At 42.8% G+C, this 18,033-nt stretch overlaps 1 protein-coding gene across 1 annotated transcript in view; it reads left to right on the top strand.

Moving 5' to 3' along the window:
- Window positions 1-18,033, top strand: part of mtor (mechanistic target of rapamycin kinase) — a 277,393-nt gene that overhangs the window by 196,842 nt on the left and 62,518 nt on the right. The window contains exons 39-41 of the mRNA XM_061985591.2: window positions 2,305-2,490; window positions 7,351-7,451; window positions 7,510-7,606. Of these exons, the coding sequence (XP_061841575.1) occupies window positions 2,305-2,490; window positions 7,351-7,451; window positions 7,510-7,606 (384 nt within the window). The remainder of the gene's footprint in view (window positions 1-2,304; window positions 2,491-7,350; window positions 7,452-7,509; window positions 7,607-18,033) is intronic.

The raw sequence follows: 18,033 nt of genomic DNA, 5'->3' as shown, positions 1-18,033 counted from the left end.
ATAACAACATTGATTTTGATTCATTATTATTTTTTGGGAAAAATGACCATTTAAAAAAAAATAAAAAATTAAATATTCGGGATCCAAAAGGGTCCCACTCATAAATGTGTTAAATATAAGTGCTACTTTTTTTTTGTCAACACTTAAATCACTAGATCAATTTCAGATTTATTTGTCGATATAAAGTGTTTTTTTAATGTTTCTGCCCTTTTTGTTAAAGAAATACTTTTATACTTTTTTTATATGGCAAAAACAGAAAATATGCAATATTTTCCCCAAAAAGATGTTCAAAGTGTAATATTTGATGCAAAGTAATTGAAGCCTCAAATATGTCAATAATTCATAACAACAATGATTTTAATTCATATTTTTTTTTAGTAATGTATTAAAAAAACAAATCCCACAAATTATTGGGGATCCAAAGGGGTCCCACACAAATTGTACTTTTTTTTTCAACATTTAAATCTCTAGATGAACTTCGAATCTTTCTATCGATTATAAGTGATTTTTATTTTTATGGGTTTTTTTGTATGTTTGTTTTATGCTGTTTTTGTCATGTAAAACTAAGTGTTGATGGCAAACACAGCAATAAATATGTCATAGTGTAATATTTGATGTGAAGTAATTGGAGCCTTAAATATGTCAATTCATAACATTGATTTTAATTAATTATTATTTTGTTTCAGTAATGAGTTTGAAAAAAAAAAAATCCCATTAAAATTTTTGACGATCCAAAAGGGTCCCACTCATAAAAGTGTTAAAAAATTAAATTTTTTTGTACTTTGAACACTTAAATCTCTAGATCAACTTCAGATCTATCTGTTGATATAAACGTTTTTTTTGTTTTTTTAAATGTTTTATGCTCTTTTTGTTATAGAATACTTTTTTATATTGCAAACAAAAAATATGCAATATTTTCCTCAAAAAATCTGTTCAAAGTAGAATAATTGGTGTGAACTAATTGGAGCCTTAAATAGGTCAATCATTCATAATAACATTGATTTTTAATTCATTATTATTTTGTTTTAGTAAGGAGTTAAAAAAAAAAAATCCCACTAATTATTGGGTATCTAAAAGGGTCGCACTCATAAAAGTGTTAAAGTTGTACTTTTGTTTCAACATTTAAATCTCTTGATGAACTTCAAATCTATCTGTCGATTATACATTTTTATTATTTGTATGTTTTTTGTTTTTTTGTATGTTTGTTTTATGCTGTTTTTGTCATGTAAAACTAAGTTTTAATGGCAAACACACAAATATGTGCACAATGTTCCCACATAAATATGTTAGTGTAATATTTGATGTGAAGTAATTGGAGCCTTAAATATGTCAATAATTCATAACAACACTGATTTTGATTCATTATTATTTTGTTTTAGTAATGAGTTTAAGAAAATAAAAAAATCACTCTAAAATTCATGACGATCCAAAAGGGTCCCGCTCATAAAAGTGTTAAAAAATTCCATATATATATATTTTTTTTTACTTTGAACGCTTAAATCTCTAGATCCACTTCAGATCCATTTGTTGATATAAAGGTTTTTTTTTTAATGTTTTATGCCCTTTTTGTTAAAGAATACTTTTTTATATTGCAAACACAAAATATGCAATATTTTCCTCAAAAAACATGTTCAAAGTTGAATAATTGGTGTGAAGTAATTGGAGCCTTGAATATGTAAATCATTCATAACAACATTGATTTTAAATAATAATTTTTGAGCAATAACTAAAATTCTTGGCAATCCAAAACGGTCCCACTCATAAAAGTGTTAACATCAAGTCGTACTTTTTTTTTTTTACTTTCAATACTTAAATCTTAATATCAACTTTAAATGTATCTGTCAATATAAAGGGTTTTTAATTTTTTTCAAATGTTTTATGCTCTTTTACAGTATGTTAAAGAATACTTTTTATATGGCAAAAACGCAAAATATGCAACATTTTTCTCACATAATATTTCAAAGTGTTATATTTGATGTGAAGTAATTGGAGCCTTTAATATGTCAATAATTCATAACAACATTGATTTTAATGTATTATTATTTTTTGAGCAATGACAGTTTTAAAGAAAAAAACAGCCTGCATGGCAGATCTGTGTTATTAGTGTCAGTATTGCAACTTTCTCTCATTACATTTCACCTGTTGGCTCTTTTATTCCACTTTTTTATGTTATTTTTGCAATATTATTTTTAGAATGTTAAAACAGCCTGCGGGCCAGACCTTGAACACCCCTGATTTAAATGACTCAGAGTGGTGCCTCGTCTGATGATATCAAAGATTTCAGAGGATGTTTTTTATTTCCAGGCGTGGCACGCGTGGGCTGTGATGAACTTTGAGGCAGTGCTGCACTACAAGCACCAGAACCAGGCCCGCGATGAGAAGAAGAAGCTGCGGCACGCCAGCGGGGCCAGCGCCAACAGCGAGGCCAGCAACAGCGACAGCGAGGTGGACGGCAGTGACCACAGTCCTGGACAGAAAAAAGTCAATGAGGTTGGTCAAAATCAAGCTCATCTATTCATAAAGTCATCATTTTATTCAAATGGATGCAAAAGTTACCAAGATATTAACTAATCAACACTTATGATATTAATATGTCTGCCAAAGTTAGCAAGATAATAACCAATCAGTACTTATATTATTATTATATCTGCCAAAATTTCCAAGATCATAACCAATCAGCACTTATAATATTATGGGGGGGTGTATATTTTAGCGTCCCGGAAGAGTTAGTGCTGCAAGGGGTTCTGGGTATTTGTTCTGTTGTGTTTATGTTGTGTTACGGTGCGAATGTTCTCCCGAAATGTGTTTGTCATTCTTGTTTGGTGTGGGTTCACAGTGTGGCGCATATTTGTAACAGTGTTAAAGTTGTTTATATGGCTACCCTCAGTGTGACCTGTATGGCTGTTAAACAAGTATTCTTTGCATTCACTTGTGTGTGTGAAAAGCCGTAGATATTGTGTGACTGGGCTGGCACGCAAAGGCAGTGCCTTTAAGGTTTATTGGCCCTCTGTACTTCTCCCTACGTCCGTGTACACAGCAGCGTTTTAAAAAGTTATACATTTTATTTTTTAAACCGATACCGATAATTTTGAAACCGATACCGATCATTTCCGATATTACATTTTAAAGCATTTATCGGCCGATAATATCGGCAGTCCGATATTATCGGACATCTCTAATTATTAATAATATGTCTGCCAAAGTTACCAAGATAGTAACCAATCAGCACTTATATTATTATTATGTCTGCCAAAGTTAGCAAGATAATAACCAATCAGCACTTATATTATTATTAATATGTCTTCCAAAGTTACCAAGATAATAACCAATCAACACTTATATTATTATTATGTCTGCCAATGTTACCAAGATAATAACCAATCAGCACTTATATTATTATTATTGTCTGCCAAAGTTACCAAGATAATAACCAATCATCACTTATATTATTATTATTATGTCTGCCAAAGTTACCAAGATAGTAACCAATCAGCACTTATATTATTATTAATGTCTGCCAAAGTTACCAAGATAATAACCAATCAACACTTATATTATTATTAATGTCTGCCAAAGTTACCAAGATAATAACCAATCAGCACTTATATTATTATTAATGTCTGCCAAAGTTACCAAGATAATAACCAATCATCACTTATATTATTTTTATGTCTGCCAAAGTTACCAAGATAATAGCCAATCAGCACTTATATTATTATTATTATGTCTGCCAAAGTTGCCAAGATAATAACCAATCAGTACTTATATTATTATTATGTCTGCCAAAGTTACCAATATCATAACCAATCAGCACTTATTTTATTATTAATGTCTGCCAAAGTTACCAAGATAATAACCAATCATCACTTATATTATTATTATGTCTGCCAAAGTTGCCAAGATAATAACCAATCAGTACTTATATTATTATTATGTCTGCCAAAGTTACCAAGATCATAACCAATCAGCACTTATATTATTATGTCTGCCAAAGTTGCCAAGATAATAACCAATCAGTACTTATATTATTAATATGTCTGCCAAAGTTACCAAGATAGTAACCAATCAACACTTATATTATTATTATGTCTGCCAAAGTTAGCAAGATAATAACCAATCAACACTTATAATATTATTATTATTATTATGTCTGCCAAAGTTAGCAAGATAATAACCAATCAACACTTATATTATAATTATGTCTGCCAAAGTTACCAAGATAATAACCAATCAGCACTTAGCTCTTTTAACGCCACCATTTCCATGGACGCGCTATTTCATTATAATCCTGTTCTACTTAACAATATTTTTTGTCTACGAATCGCCAAAGTCACGCACACACACGCACACCCACACACTAATCTGTGTCATTTTGCAAGTCTATGTTATTACATTATGCATATGAATGAGTGAGTGTGGATCGATACTGAAATATTGATACCGCTGATGCCAGATCTTTATGCTCTAATATCCATCGTCAAATTAAAATATCGATACTTTTGATACTTTAGATCAGGGGTGTCCACACTTTTTTACCAAGGCCTCATCCTGAAAAGTCAATGTACACGGGGACCATATAGATATTTTTTATAAATTAAAAAAAATGCTAAAACAGATATTGTTGTATTATTGGTGACTAAGTATATTATATTAGTTACATTTCAGCTTTTTCTCAATACATACCCATTTTTTCAGTCTTTTCTTAAATTTTATTGTTCTTTTCTTCCATATAAGAACAGAATGAAGTTATGAATAATATAATTGTGTAACTGCATAACTTTGCATGTACAAAATTCTGCCTGTATTAAAATAATAATGTTCAATTACACATTTACTGTAACAGTGTTTGTTAGGTTTTTAGTTATTTTTCAAATAAAAAATTAGTTAGTATTATTTTTTTAATTAATTAATGAACTAAACTTTATCTACATTTTAAGTATATTTTATTTTTATTTTGAGAGCTTCTAATATTTTTCTAATTAATTCCTGTTTGTATTTTTTTTTAATTAACAAATAAACTTTGTTTATACTTTAAGTATATTTTATTTTTATTTTGAGAGCTAAACATTTTTTAAATTAATTCATAAGTGAGTATTTTTTTAAATTTTTTATTAGTTAACAAACTAAACATTGTTTATATTTTTTGTATATTTTATTTTTATTTTGAGAGCTAAACATTTTTTAAATTAATTCATAAGTGAGTATTTTTTTAATTTTTATTAGTTAACAAACTAAACATTGTTTATATTTTTTGTATATTTTATTTTTTATTTTGAGAGCTTCTAATATTTTTCTACTTAATTATTGTTGGTATTTTTTAAAATTAATTAACAAACTAAACTTTGTTTATATGTTAAGTATATTTTATTTTTATTTTGAGAGCTGAATAGTTTTTAAATTAATTAATAAGTGAGTATTATTTCATTTTTTAAATTAACAAACTAAACTTTGTCTATATTTTTAGTATATTTTATTTTTATTTTGAAAGCTTCTAATATTTTTCTACTTAATTCTTGTTGGTATTTTTTTTAAATTAATTAACAAACTAAACTTTGTTTATATTTTAAGTTTATTTTATTTTTATTTTGAGAGCTAAACATTTTTTAATTAATTCATAAGTGAGTAATATTGTATTCATTAAAATTAATTGACAAACTAAACTTTGTCTATAATTTAAGTATATTTTATTTTTATCTTGAGAGCTAATATTTTTTCAATGAATTCATAAGTAAGCATTTTATTTTTTCGACTTAATTAAACAAACCAAAATTTTTTTTTTTACATTTTAAGTATATTTTATTTTTATTTTGAGATCTTCTAATATTTTATATCATGGGTGTCTAAAATGTTTCCACCATGGGCCGCATACTGAAAAGTCAAGAGTGGGGCGACCATTTTGATATTGATCATATACAACACACAAAACTCAAGACTTGATGGGGGGGGGGGGGTTATTATAATAAATGATAAATGGGTTGTACTTGTATAGCGCTTTTCTACCTTCAATGTACTCAAAGCGCTTTGACACTACTTCCACATTTACCCATTCACACACACATTCACACACTGATGGAGGGAGCTGCCATGCAAGGCGCTAACCAGCACCCATCAGGAGCAAGGGTGAAATGTCTTGCTCAGGACACAACGGACATGATGAGGTTGGTACTAGGTGGGGATTGAACCAGGGACCCTTGGGTCGCGCACGGCCACTCTTCCACTGCGCCACGCCGTCCCGAATAGTTGTAGTTATATTGTAAAACTTACAAACGTTGCTTGAAATGATGAATGAAGAATCCACAGGAGTAGAACGCCATGGACGGTTTCACTTCCGGTTGAAGGCTCGAAACAGGAAGTACGTTTTCAACCCGCAGCCCATGCAGTGAGTGAACTCGCCCAAAAGATGGCGCAACAGCACGAACAACAACACACCTTTTCAGCGTCTCTGTCGCTGTTAAAAACTATTTGTTGAATACAAAACAGTACGGTCGTTAGGGAACAAAAATCCATTAATTGGCCGCAGCGTTTTATAAGCCGTACAGTTCAAAGCGTAGGAAAAAAGTAGCAGCTTATAGTCTGAAAAATACGGTATATATTTTTTTACAAAAGAAAACAATTTATTTTACTGTAAAAAAAAACTGGTAGCTCAGTCCTTAGAATTTTATCGTACATTTTACGGTGTTTTTATACATCATATTACTGTAAATGGAGTAGAAAAACTGTACCACTGGTTTTTCACAATAAAATTCATGCAACATAGCTCCCAGTTTTTTAACTGTAAAATCTTCGGTTGTTGTTTTTTATCATGTATTTTTGTTCATGGAAAACTGTAGCAAAGTTGTTTTTATGGTCAAAAACTAGTCACCAGAACTTAATCGTAAAGCCTATTGTCATTTTTAGTCTACAAGTTGATGCTTTGATATCAGGAGTCAAGCAGATATTTATTTTGGAATATATGATAGAATAATTAATTTCATTATTAAATAATAATAAAGTTTAAAAGATATGCAATCGCATGCAGTTAATGTATTTTTTTAATGTCAAAATGGAAATAAGGGATAAATAAAGTACTTTATTAACGCTTAATATTTTGAGGCTTTGGCGGTCCTCATAAAATGATGTGGGGGGCCAGATCTGACCCCCGGGGCCTTGAGTTTGACACACCTAGATGTAAACGTCCACCACTTCATAAAGAACAACTTTGTAAAAAAAAAAAAAGAAAAGAAAAGAGGCAGGCTTCGCTGCACATCTTAAAATGAATTTGTGTGAATGTTTATGCGAGTGTAAGTTCAAGTTGTCATGTGTTCTCCTCTTGGCCTGACTGGCTTCATGAAGACATTGTTGTCCACACAGGACCTGTCCAAGACCTTGCTCCTCTACACGGTTCCTGCAGTCCAGGGCTTCTTCCGCTCCATCTCCCTGTCCCGGGGCAACAACCTGCAGGACACGCTCAGGTGAGTGGTCTAGGAGGACCTCCAGTGGCCACCGCTTGTTTATCTTTGTGCCTTGAAGGGTCCTGACTCTGTGGTTCGACTACGGTCACTGGCCTGAGGTGAACGAGGGCCTGGTGGAGGGCATCAAGACCATCCAGATAGACACCTGGCTGCAAGTAAAGATTCTTGGACTTTTTTTACACTCATTGTTTTTGTACAGTTTGTAATATCATTTGGCATGTAGGAAGCAACGCTAAATACATGTTAGGGCTGGGCGATATATCGATATGCGCGATATATTGCGGGTTTGTCTCTGTGCGATATAGAAAATGACTATATCGTGATATTCGAGTATGCGTTCTCACGCAGTTGCTTTACTCGCAGTTGCTCTACTCGTTCTTTCCTGTCTCTCCTTCTCACAGACAGCAAGCGCACCTTCTTACACACGTCACATACTGTCACGTCATACGTCACATTCGTATACGCCCTCGCTGAGCAGAGAGGTAGCAGCATGGCTAACGTTAGCTGTGATGCTAGCCGTAATACGAGAGAAAGAAGGTGCGAATCTGGTAACAAATGAAGGAATAATTAATTCCCCCAAAAAACAGCAGGGGGTCCATCGTCTGGCGGTGGTTTGGCTTCAAGTGGGAATATGTCGAATAGACAACCGTAATTTGTCAAGTGTGGGGTGAAAGCGTATAAAAAGTAGCCATCCATCCATCCATCCATCTTCTTCCGCTTATCCGAGGTCGGGTCGCGGGGGCAGCAGCTTAAGCACGGAAGCCCAGACTTCCCTCTCCCCAGCCACTTCGTCCAGCTCCTCCCGGGGGATCCCGAGGCGTTCCCAGGCCAGCCGGGAGAGATAGTCTTCCCAGCGTGTCCTGGGTCTTCCCCGTGGCCTCCTACCGGTCGGACGTGCCCGAAACACCTTCCTAGGGAGGCGTTCGGGTGGCATCCTGACCAGATGCCCGAACCACCTCATCTGGCTCCTCTCGATGTGGAGGAGCAGCGGCTTTACTTTGAGCTCCCCCCGAATGACAGAGCTTCTCACCCTATCTCTAAGGGAGAGCCCCGCCACTCGGCGGAGGAAACTCATTTTGGCCGCTTGTACCCGTGATCTTGTCCTTTCGGTCATGACCCAAAGCTCATGACCATAGGTGAGGATGGGAACGTAGATCGAGCGGTAAATCGAGAGCTTTGCCTTCCGGCTCAGCTCCTTCTTCACCACAACGGATCGATACAGCGTCCGCATTACTGAAGACGCCGCACCGATCCGCCTGTCGATCTCACGATCCACTCTTCCCCCACTCGTGAACAAGACTCCGAGGTACTTGAACTCCTCCACTTGGGGCAAGATCTCCTCCCCAACCCGGAGATGGCACTCCACCCTTTTCCGGGAGAGAACCATGGACTCGGACTTGGAGGTGCTGATTCCCATCCCAGTCGCTTCACACTCGGCTGCGAACCGATCCAGTGAGAGCTGAAGATCTTGGCCGGAGGAAGCCATCAGGACCACATCATCTGCAAATAGCAGTGACCTAATCCTGCAGCCACCAAACCAGATCCCCTCAACGCCCTGACTGCACCTAGAAATTCTGTCCATAAAGGTTATGAACAGAATCGGTGACAAAAGGCAGCCTTGGCGGAGTCCAACCCTCACTGGAAACGTGTCCGACTTACTGCCGGCAATGCTAATATGTAGTGTTGTGCTCGTGGCGTGAAAGCAAGACAACTTTAAGTATAGTTGACACACAAAAACGTGTGCGTCGTTTATTCTTCCAAGCACAAGCAAGAATGAATGATATCACAACAAAAACTCAAATCTCGCGGGAACAACAAACCCCCACCTTTGCGAGAATCTACTGACGGCCACTTAAAGGGGCCGCGCCGAATTACTCGCTCTTAACTGCACACAAAGAACAACATTGTCATATGCACAATAGAGCAGTACAGTGAATGATGACAAACTCAAATAACAGGTGTGGTGAATTATGTCCTTAAATCAACCGCTACACACGTCCCCCCAGAATTCGCCACCACAAAGAAAACAAACTGTCAATGGACAGGGGCACGGACGGGCCGACCAGACCGGGTGCGCCGGACCGGTACCAACGCCGGGGAGTCAGCAGGGGGGACCGGAAGGGCACCTGCACTGTCCAAGGTCCCGGGGGCCTGCGTAGAAGGATGCATAACATTATCATGGGGCCTAGGTAGAGCGGGCGGACGACCCCGGCGCGGGGGTACGGCCGTGGTAACCGGCTGACTAAGATCCAAGTGGGCCGCTTTCAGCCGGTCCACCGTGATCTTTTCAGACCGACCCCCGATGTCCAACAGAAAATGCTTGTCACCGCTCTCTAGGACGCGAAATGGCCCATCGTAAGGAGGCTGAAGGGGGCCGCGGTGGGCGTCGTGTCGGACAAAAACAAACGCTGCTCCCTTTAAGGAAGCGGGAACATAAGGCGGCGTAAGGCCGTGTTGAGAAGTGGGGATGGGGGCAAAACTCTTGGCGGCATCGAGGAGAGCAGCTCGCTGCTTACCGGCGGACCAAGGTGTCGTCGTGCTAGGGATAAAGTCGCCTGGCACTCGCAGGGGCTGGCCATACACCAACTCTGCCGAGGAAGATTGCAAGTCTTCCTTGGGGGCAGTCCGAAGCCCCAGCATTACCCAAGGGAGCTTGTCTATCCAAGCGCTGTCCTTCAGGGATGCCCTAAGTGCTGCCTTCATGGACCTGTGAAATCGCTCACACATACCATTGGCCTGCGGGTGATACGCCGTCGTGTGGTGGAGTTTCACACCCAAGCTCTCGGCCACAGCGGCCCAGAGCTCAGAAGTGAACTGAGAGCCCCGGTCGGATGATAGGTCCGATGGGGTACCGAAACGGGCAACCCACGTACCAATGAACGCGCGCGCCGCCCTCCGCGGAGGTGGCGGACGTCAGAGGTACTGCCTCCGGCCAGCGGGTGGTCCTGTCGACCATCGTGAGGAGGTATGTGCAGCCGCGTGAGGATGGGAGAGGTCCGACCAGGTCCACATTGACATGGTCAAAACGGCGCTCCGGAACCGTAAACGGTGCCAGTGGGGCCCGCGTGTGGCAGTGCACTTTTGAGCGCTGGCATGCCACACATGTGGAAGCCCAGTCCCTAACGTCTTTTTTCAGTCCACGCCAGACAAATTTTGCAGCAACCAGCCGCTGGGAAGGTTTCCTCCCAGGGTGGGAAAGGCCGTGGATGGAGTCGAACACGCGCCGCCTCCAAATGGCGGGCACGAGGGGCCGTGGCCGACCGGTAGCGACGTCACAAAGGAGTGTAACCCCGGTGTCCTCAAATGGGACCTCAGACAACCGAAGCCCTGTGGCTGCAGCCTTCAGAGCTTGGATGTCTGGGTCGTCGGCCTGGTCAACTGCCATTTGTGCAAAATCGAGTCCCACATGGACAGCGCTCGCGACGGCTCGGGAAAGGCAATCAGCCACGACATTGCTCTTACCAGCAAGGTGCTGGATGTCCGTCGTGAACTCTGAGACGTAGGAGAGGTGCCTCTGTTGCCGAGCTGACCACGGTTCAGCCGTCTTGGCCATCGCGAAAGTGAGGGGTTTGTGGTCCACAAAAGCCGTGAAAGGCCGGCCTTCAAGCAACGAACGGAAATGGCGTATGGCCAGATAGAGGCCAAGGAGCTCACGGTCAAATGTGCTATATTTCCGCTCACAGGGACGCAACTGCCTGCTAAAGAAAGCCAAAGGCTGCCAAGTGCCACCCGCCCACTGCTCATGCACTGCACCTACAGCATAGTCTGACGCGTCCGTGGTGATTGCAATAGGAGCATCAGGTAATGGGTGTGCCAGCAGAGTAGCGTTAGCGAGAGCAGACTTGACCCCCAAAAAAGCAGTGTGCCGTGCGTCAGACCAGTCCACCATGTGCTTGGGAGCAGCTCCTTTAAGAGCATCATACAGCGGCCGCATGAGGTCAGCTGCTCGGGGAATGAAACGATGGTAAAAATTTGGCGGTAGATGATGAGAACGTGGGCTGCGCCAGGGTGGGGAACTCGGCGAGGAGGCGCAGAAAAACGTCTGCGATAGGTAGCATGCTGGAAAGCCTGATGGAGTCTGTCGCGCTGAGACTGCACTTGTACGAGCAGAACGTAATCGCATCCACCAAACGCCTGTTTTTAACATCCACAAGGAGGCCGAAAGCACAGAGAAAATCTGCACCGATGAGCGGCACCGTCACTTTAGCAGTCACAAAGTCCCAACTGAAACGCTGTCCACCAAAACACAGTTCCACATACCGTATTCCGTAAGTGCGGATAGGGCTGCCATTGGCCGCTTCCATGGGGGGGCCATGCGACTCAGACAGCATGTCCAACCTTGATGCTGGTAGGACGCTCCTCTGCGCGCCGGTGTCACACAGGAACCTTCGCCCAGAGAGGGAGTCCTGGATGAAGAGCAGCCTGCCCGCACTGCCGACGCTCATGGCCACTGCTGAACGCCGGCCCCGGCGTTTCCCGGCGGCGGTCCACGAAAACTGCACGGGGGACGGCACCGCCTAGCTTTGGTCCCAAACTTTGCGTGGAAAAAACATAGTCCAGAATCCGGTTGCCGCCTGGGGGGCGCAGCAGCAGCAGCGAGAGTGGGAGAATCTGTCATGGGTCTTTCTGTCTCAGCCGGAAGGAAAGCAGCCACAAAGCTAGGTTGGGAAGCTAAAAAGAACTTATCAGCTTCGGCAGCTAGTTCGCGGCAGTCCAAAATGGCGGTGTTGGCTAAAGAAGCCCGCACCTGAGAAGGCAGGAGCCTCAGGAAAAACTGCACGAAGAGGAATCCTGGTCTGTGCTCACCTAAGAGACCCAGCATTTTGTCCATTAGTTCAGAGGGCTTGTAATCGCCAAGCCCCTGCAACGAAAAAAGGCGGCTAGCTGGCTCCGCGTCAGAAAGTTGAAATGTCTGTAAGAGGTGAGCCTTCAACGTGAGGTACTTGTTCCTCTCCGGTGGGTGCGTGAGGATGCCAACCACTCTGTCCGCCGTCGCGCTCCCAAGGGAGGACACGACATAATAAAACTTAGTGTCGTCCTCGGTGATACCACGCAGGGCGAACTGTGCCTCGGCCTGGGCAAACCATGTGGTCGCGGAAGTTTCCCAGAACTCGGGCAGCTTAAGAGAAACCGCATTCGCCGTCATGGTCGCTAATATTCACCGAATCCGTTCAGTGAAGCGTCGGGGTCACCAGTGTTGTGCTCGTGGCGTGAAAGCAAGACAACTTGATTATATTACATCCGGAGATGCTTTCCTCTTCATTCACCTTAGGTGAATGGAGCCTTGGCCAGGAGGACTTGATATCATCAGATGGTATCCAGCGGTCATTGGGTGTTTCGACCCTGAACCATAACACCCTACCGCTGGTGGGCCGGCAGTGGTGGCCAAGTCACTGCCTATCTCCTCCTCCTGGCTTCCAGCTCATCTCGTCTCTCCTGCTCCATAACCAGCAAGAGGCTCTCTCTGCTGCCTACCCCATCCTGCGAGCTGCTGTCTTTCTCTCCTTCCCTGTTATTCCCAAGGCTGTGAGCATTCTCCATACCGACTGGGCAGGGAATCCTCTGCAGCCGACCTCGACCGGGAACAGCCATGCCTGCCATCCTTTTCCCCTGCATTCATTCAAAAGGTCCTGGTATTTGGCACTTTTCCTTTCGAAGGCTTGGTCGCACCCTTCTTCCCATGGGACTGTGAGTTCTATGAGAATGATCTTCTTTGCCTCTTCAGACCACAGCACCACATCCGGTCTTAGAGTTGTCTGGACAACCTGGGGGAACTGCAGCCTTCCTCCCAGGTCTACCTTCATGTCCCAAGAACGGGCCATTTGCAATAGGCTCTTCCTTGATGTTGCTGTGGTTGGTGGCTTTTCTCCCTCCCTCACAAACTGGATTGATCTTGTTCTCCCTTGTGGTTGCCGTTTCTTGCATCTCTGCTGCTCCAGGGTGTTAGCCAGTGTCATGAGCACCTTGTCATGACGCCATCTGTATCTCCCTTGGGTGAGTGCTGTTTTACACCCTGACAGGATGTGCGCCATGGTCCCCTTCTGTCCGCAGAGCTTGCATAGTGGATCCTCTCTCATGCCCCATCTGTGCAAGTTTGTTGGAGTCGGGAGTGTGTCATACACTGATCTCAGCAAGAAAGAGATGCGGAATGGTTCCAGCTTCCATAGATCTGCCCACGTGATCTTTCTCTTGGGGAGGTCCCATTTGGTCCAGGCTCCCTGGGACGCTAGTTCCACTGCTCTTGATTTCCGACCCTCCTCTTCCAGGTTTCGTACTTCCTCCTGGATCATAGCTCTTCTTTCCCTGGGTTCTGCCTTACTCCACTGTTGGACATGGTAAGTTCCAAGACCTTGTCTTCCTGTGCATGGTGTCCCTATGATGTCACGTAGCCTCAACATGCTCTCAGCTTGTGCGACAGACGTGTCAGCTGCCCACTTGCGTCCTGATCTTGTAGTGACGCCTGCGTGTCTGACTTGTTCGTCCTGGGAGTCTCTGTATGTCATTAAGACTCTGCACTTTGCTACCTTGAATTCCTCCACCACGGATGACAAGGGAAGCTGGAGCTGTCCTGATCTTATGTAGAGGCCTACTGATGTGAAGCTTGGAGGGATTCCCAGCCATTTTCTGAGGTACTTATTGATCTTTCTCTCCACTCCTTCTACGCATGTCATAGGGACGTCATACACCGTCAACAGCCACATGAGTCTTGGTAACAGTCCATATTGGTAGAGCCATATTTTAAATTTACCAGGGAGTCCTGATTTTCCAATTCTCCTCAGCCACTCTTCTGTCTGCTTTTCTGTACTGGTGATGTTGTTCCTGTCAGTAAGTGAGCTGTCAAACCACTTTCCAAGGCACTTTATAGGGTTCTCCTCAATCGATGGAATCACTTCTCCTTGCACTTGCAGCTTGAACCTGTTCGTCAGTTTACCTTTACGGATCACCATGCTCCTTGATTTTTTGGGCTTGAACTTCATTCTGGACCATGTTGCCATGTGGTCCAGAACTGTTAGCACCCATCTTGCCTCCACATGGGTTGTGGTCGTCACGGTGAGATCGTCCATGTAACCTCTTATTGGGGGTTGTCGAATGCCTGATTCCATTGCTGGTCCTCTGGCTTCTTTCCCAGCAGCTGTTATGAGGAGGTTCATACCCATGATGAAGAGGATGGGGGAGATTGTGCATCCAGTTACGATTCCCTTTTCCAGGTTTTGCCACTGAGTTGTAAAATTGGCTGTTTTGAACCGTATCTGGATGTCTCCAAAGTAGCTGGTTATCATTCCCTTGATGTGCAGAGGGATGTGGTAATGGTCTAGTGCAGTGTGAATGAGGGTGTGAGGGATTGCTCCGTAGGCGTTAGCCAGATCGAGCCAGACAACAGTCAGGTTGCCTTTGCTTGCTTTGGCCTCCCGGATCATCTGACTGAGAACTCCGGTGTGTTCCAGGCATCCAGAGAAGCCTGGGATTCCACCTTTCTGGATAGAGGTGTCAACATATCCGTTCTCCGTCATGTATGAGATCTTCCTTTTTGCCAGTACAGAAAAGAAGATTTTGCCTTCTACGTTTAGAAGTGATATTGTACGAAATTGATTTATGGTTGAGGAGTTCTCTTCCTTTGGCACAAAACAGCCTTCTGCCCTCTTCCAGCACGATGGAATGGTGCCCTTTTTCCAGATCCTCCGGAACAGCATCCACAGCCTCCGAAGGAGCATCGGGCATTTCTTATACACCTTATAGGGTATACCACTAGGGCCGGGGGCAGATCCTGTTCTGGCCTTTTTCACCACCTCTTGGATTTCCTTCCACGATGGTTCACTGATGTTGAGCTCCTTTCTTGGTTTTTCCAAGCTGTCGATGTTATGGTTGGCACCCAGGGCCTGGTTTTTACAGGTGTCATTGTGGGTTTCCCTTAAGAACGCCTCCACATCTTCCCTCGAGCTGGTCAGCATTCCAGATTTTGCTTCACCCAGTAGTTTCCTGGTGAATCTGAAAGGGTCTTTGGTGAACTGTGCTCTTCTGTTCTCCCTCTCCTTCCTCCTCTTCCGAATGCTTTCTGCTCTACGGAGTCTACAAAGACGTTCCCGGAGTTGCCTTGTCAGATCCTTGATGCCTTCCTTTTCCTCGACTGTGGCTCTTTTGAACTGTTTTTTTAGAGTTTTAATTTCCTTCCTTAGGCGATGGATTTCTCTTTCTCTTCTGCTTGGCTGATGCGCCATTTTGGTGTTAACCTTCTTGTCCTCCATCCCAAAACGCTCCCTTGCCAGATTGTACGTTATTGTTGTGAGTGTATTAACTTTCTGTTCAGCTGTTCCTGCTAGTGTGGCTTCTAGCACTTTGTCGAGGTCTTCGTCTAGTTGGTTCCATTCTTTGGTGTCACTCATCTTGGGCCACTTCATTCGTTCTCTCGCAGGGTGGGTTTGGTTCTCTGAAGAGGTATGGGGTGGATCCCGCCTGAGGTCTTGAGGTGGCACAGGTGCTGAGAGATCTCCAGTGCTGTGGGGCGCTTCCTGCCTGGAGCTCTCCTGCGTCTCACCAGGTGCTACCGCTGTGCGCTGCACCTGTGTCCCCCCTTTTCCACATGTGGTCCTGGCTTGGTGTATTTTAAGCCCTCTTGTGTTTTTGCAGGTCTTTCCGCAATGACACTTTACCTCCAATACCTCTCCAGTCATTGTTGTTTGGGTGAGCCGTCTCTTTGTCCGTGATCCATTCCTGGCCGTTACCGTTGTGTCCGTCCCGTTGAGTCTCTCATCCTCCCCCCCTCTCGGGCGACTCTGGGGGTATTGCTCATTGTGAATTTCCGTAGCTTGGGTTGGTGCCCTCTTGCGAGTGCTGTGCATGAGGTTGCTGGCCTCATCCACCCACGCCAGTCTTTCCTGGAGGTCATCTGTCTTTCCAGAGTCACCGAACTTCCTCGGTTGCCATCCAGGCTTTCCTGGAAGTCACTGGTTTCCCAGAAATCTATGATTATATTACATCCGGAGATGCTTTCCTCTTCATTCACCTTAGGTGAATGGAGCCTTGGCCAGGAGGACTTGATATCATCAGATGGTATCCAGCGGTCATTGGGTGTTTCGACCCTGAACCATAACACCCTACCGCTGGTGGGCCGGCAGTGGTGGCCAAGTCACTGCCTATCTCCTCCTCCTGGCTTCCAGCTCATCTCGTATAAGTATAGTTGACACACAAAAACGTGTGCGTCGTTTATTCTTCCAAGCACAAGCAAGAATGAATGATATCACAACAAAAACTCAAATCTCGCGGGAACAACAAACCCCCACCTTTGCGAGAATCTACTGACGGCCACTTAAAGGGGCCGCGCCGAATTACTCGCTCTTAACTGCACACAAAGAACAACATTGTCATATGCACAATAGAACAGTACAGTGAATGATGACAAACTCAAATAACAGGTGTGGTGAATTATGTCCTTAAATCAACCGCTACAGTAGCATCATTTGAAAAGTCACCTGTTAAAGTTAAAGTACCAATCACACACACACTAGCTAGAGAATGAACAGTGCTTACTCCGCACGTCAACATCTCCGTTCGGTACCACACGCCCACACCATCAAAATACCGAGGCAAACATTTCCAGATCAACACCGTATGAAAAAAATAGTGATTTTTTTTAGTTGTAAAATTTCCTTCTCTGCATGAAAGTTTAAAACGAGCATATATTAATGCAGTATGAAGAAGAATGTTTTAATGTAGACACATAGAATCATCATACTGTTGTGATTATATGCATCAAGTGTTCATTCAAGGCTAAGGCAAAATATCGAGATATATATCGTGTATCGCGATATGGCCTTAAAATATTGCGATATTAAAAAAAAGGCCATATCGCCTAGCCCTAATACATGTCAATTTTTTTATCAAACTTAACATATTTGATAAACCATCTGACATTTTTGGAACTCTTTCCAAAAACTTACTTAAAAGCCTTTTTGGGAATCACAGTGGACATTTATCAAATGGAGACAATAACGGCATTTTTTAATTATAAATTGGAGAAATTCACTTCATACTGGGAGAACTGGGTCAATTATGTCACACCCCATAGGCCTGATTTTATTTTCTCCAATTAGTGATTGGACTGTGTAAAAAAGATCACTCCCTATTGGGGTTGTACGGTATAGTAATGAATCATATTCGGTACTATACCGCCTCTAAAAAGTACCGGTTACTTTTTTTCTTTTTAACGGGCATGGCGGTGCGTCGTCACGTCGTGACATTGCTGTTTTTTTGAGCAGAGGAGCATGTTCGGCAGCGCACACACACAGAATACTTACAAGCAGACACATTGTGTAGACAGAAAAGGGAGAACGGATGCGTTTTGGTGTAAAAAGTAAAGATAAAGGTGAAGTTATAACACTGAAACACCCTCAGGAAGAGGTGCTTTAAGACATGGCTAGCTAACCAGCGGCAAACATCCATCCGCAGCCAGCAGTGTTTTAGGTACTTCTAAATCACTAATCCTTGTCTCCATGGCGACAAATAAAGTATGTTTCTTACAAATACCTTTATCACTGGAGGATGAGGAATAGCTAAACATGCTTCGCTACACACCGTAGGAGGATAC

This window comes from Nerophis lumbriciformis, linkage group LG23 (assembly GCF_033978685.3).
Source record: "Nerophis lumbriciformis linkage group LG23, RoL_Nlum_v2.1, whole genome shotgun sequence".
Taxonomy (NCBI): Eukaryota; Metazoa; Chordata; class Actinopteri; order Syngnathiformes; family Syngnathidae; genus Nerophis; species Nerophis lumbriciformis.
Note: the sequence above shows the minus strand (reverse complement) of the source record. Positions and strands in the feature narration are given on the sequence as shown.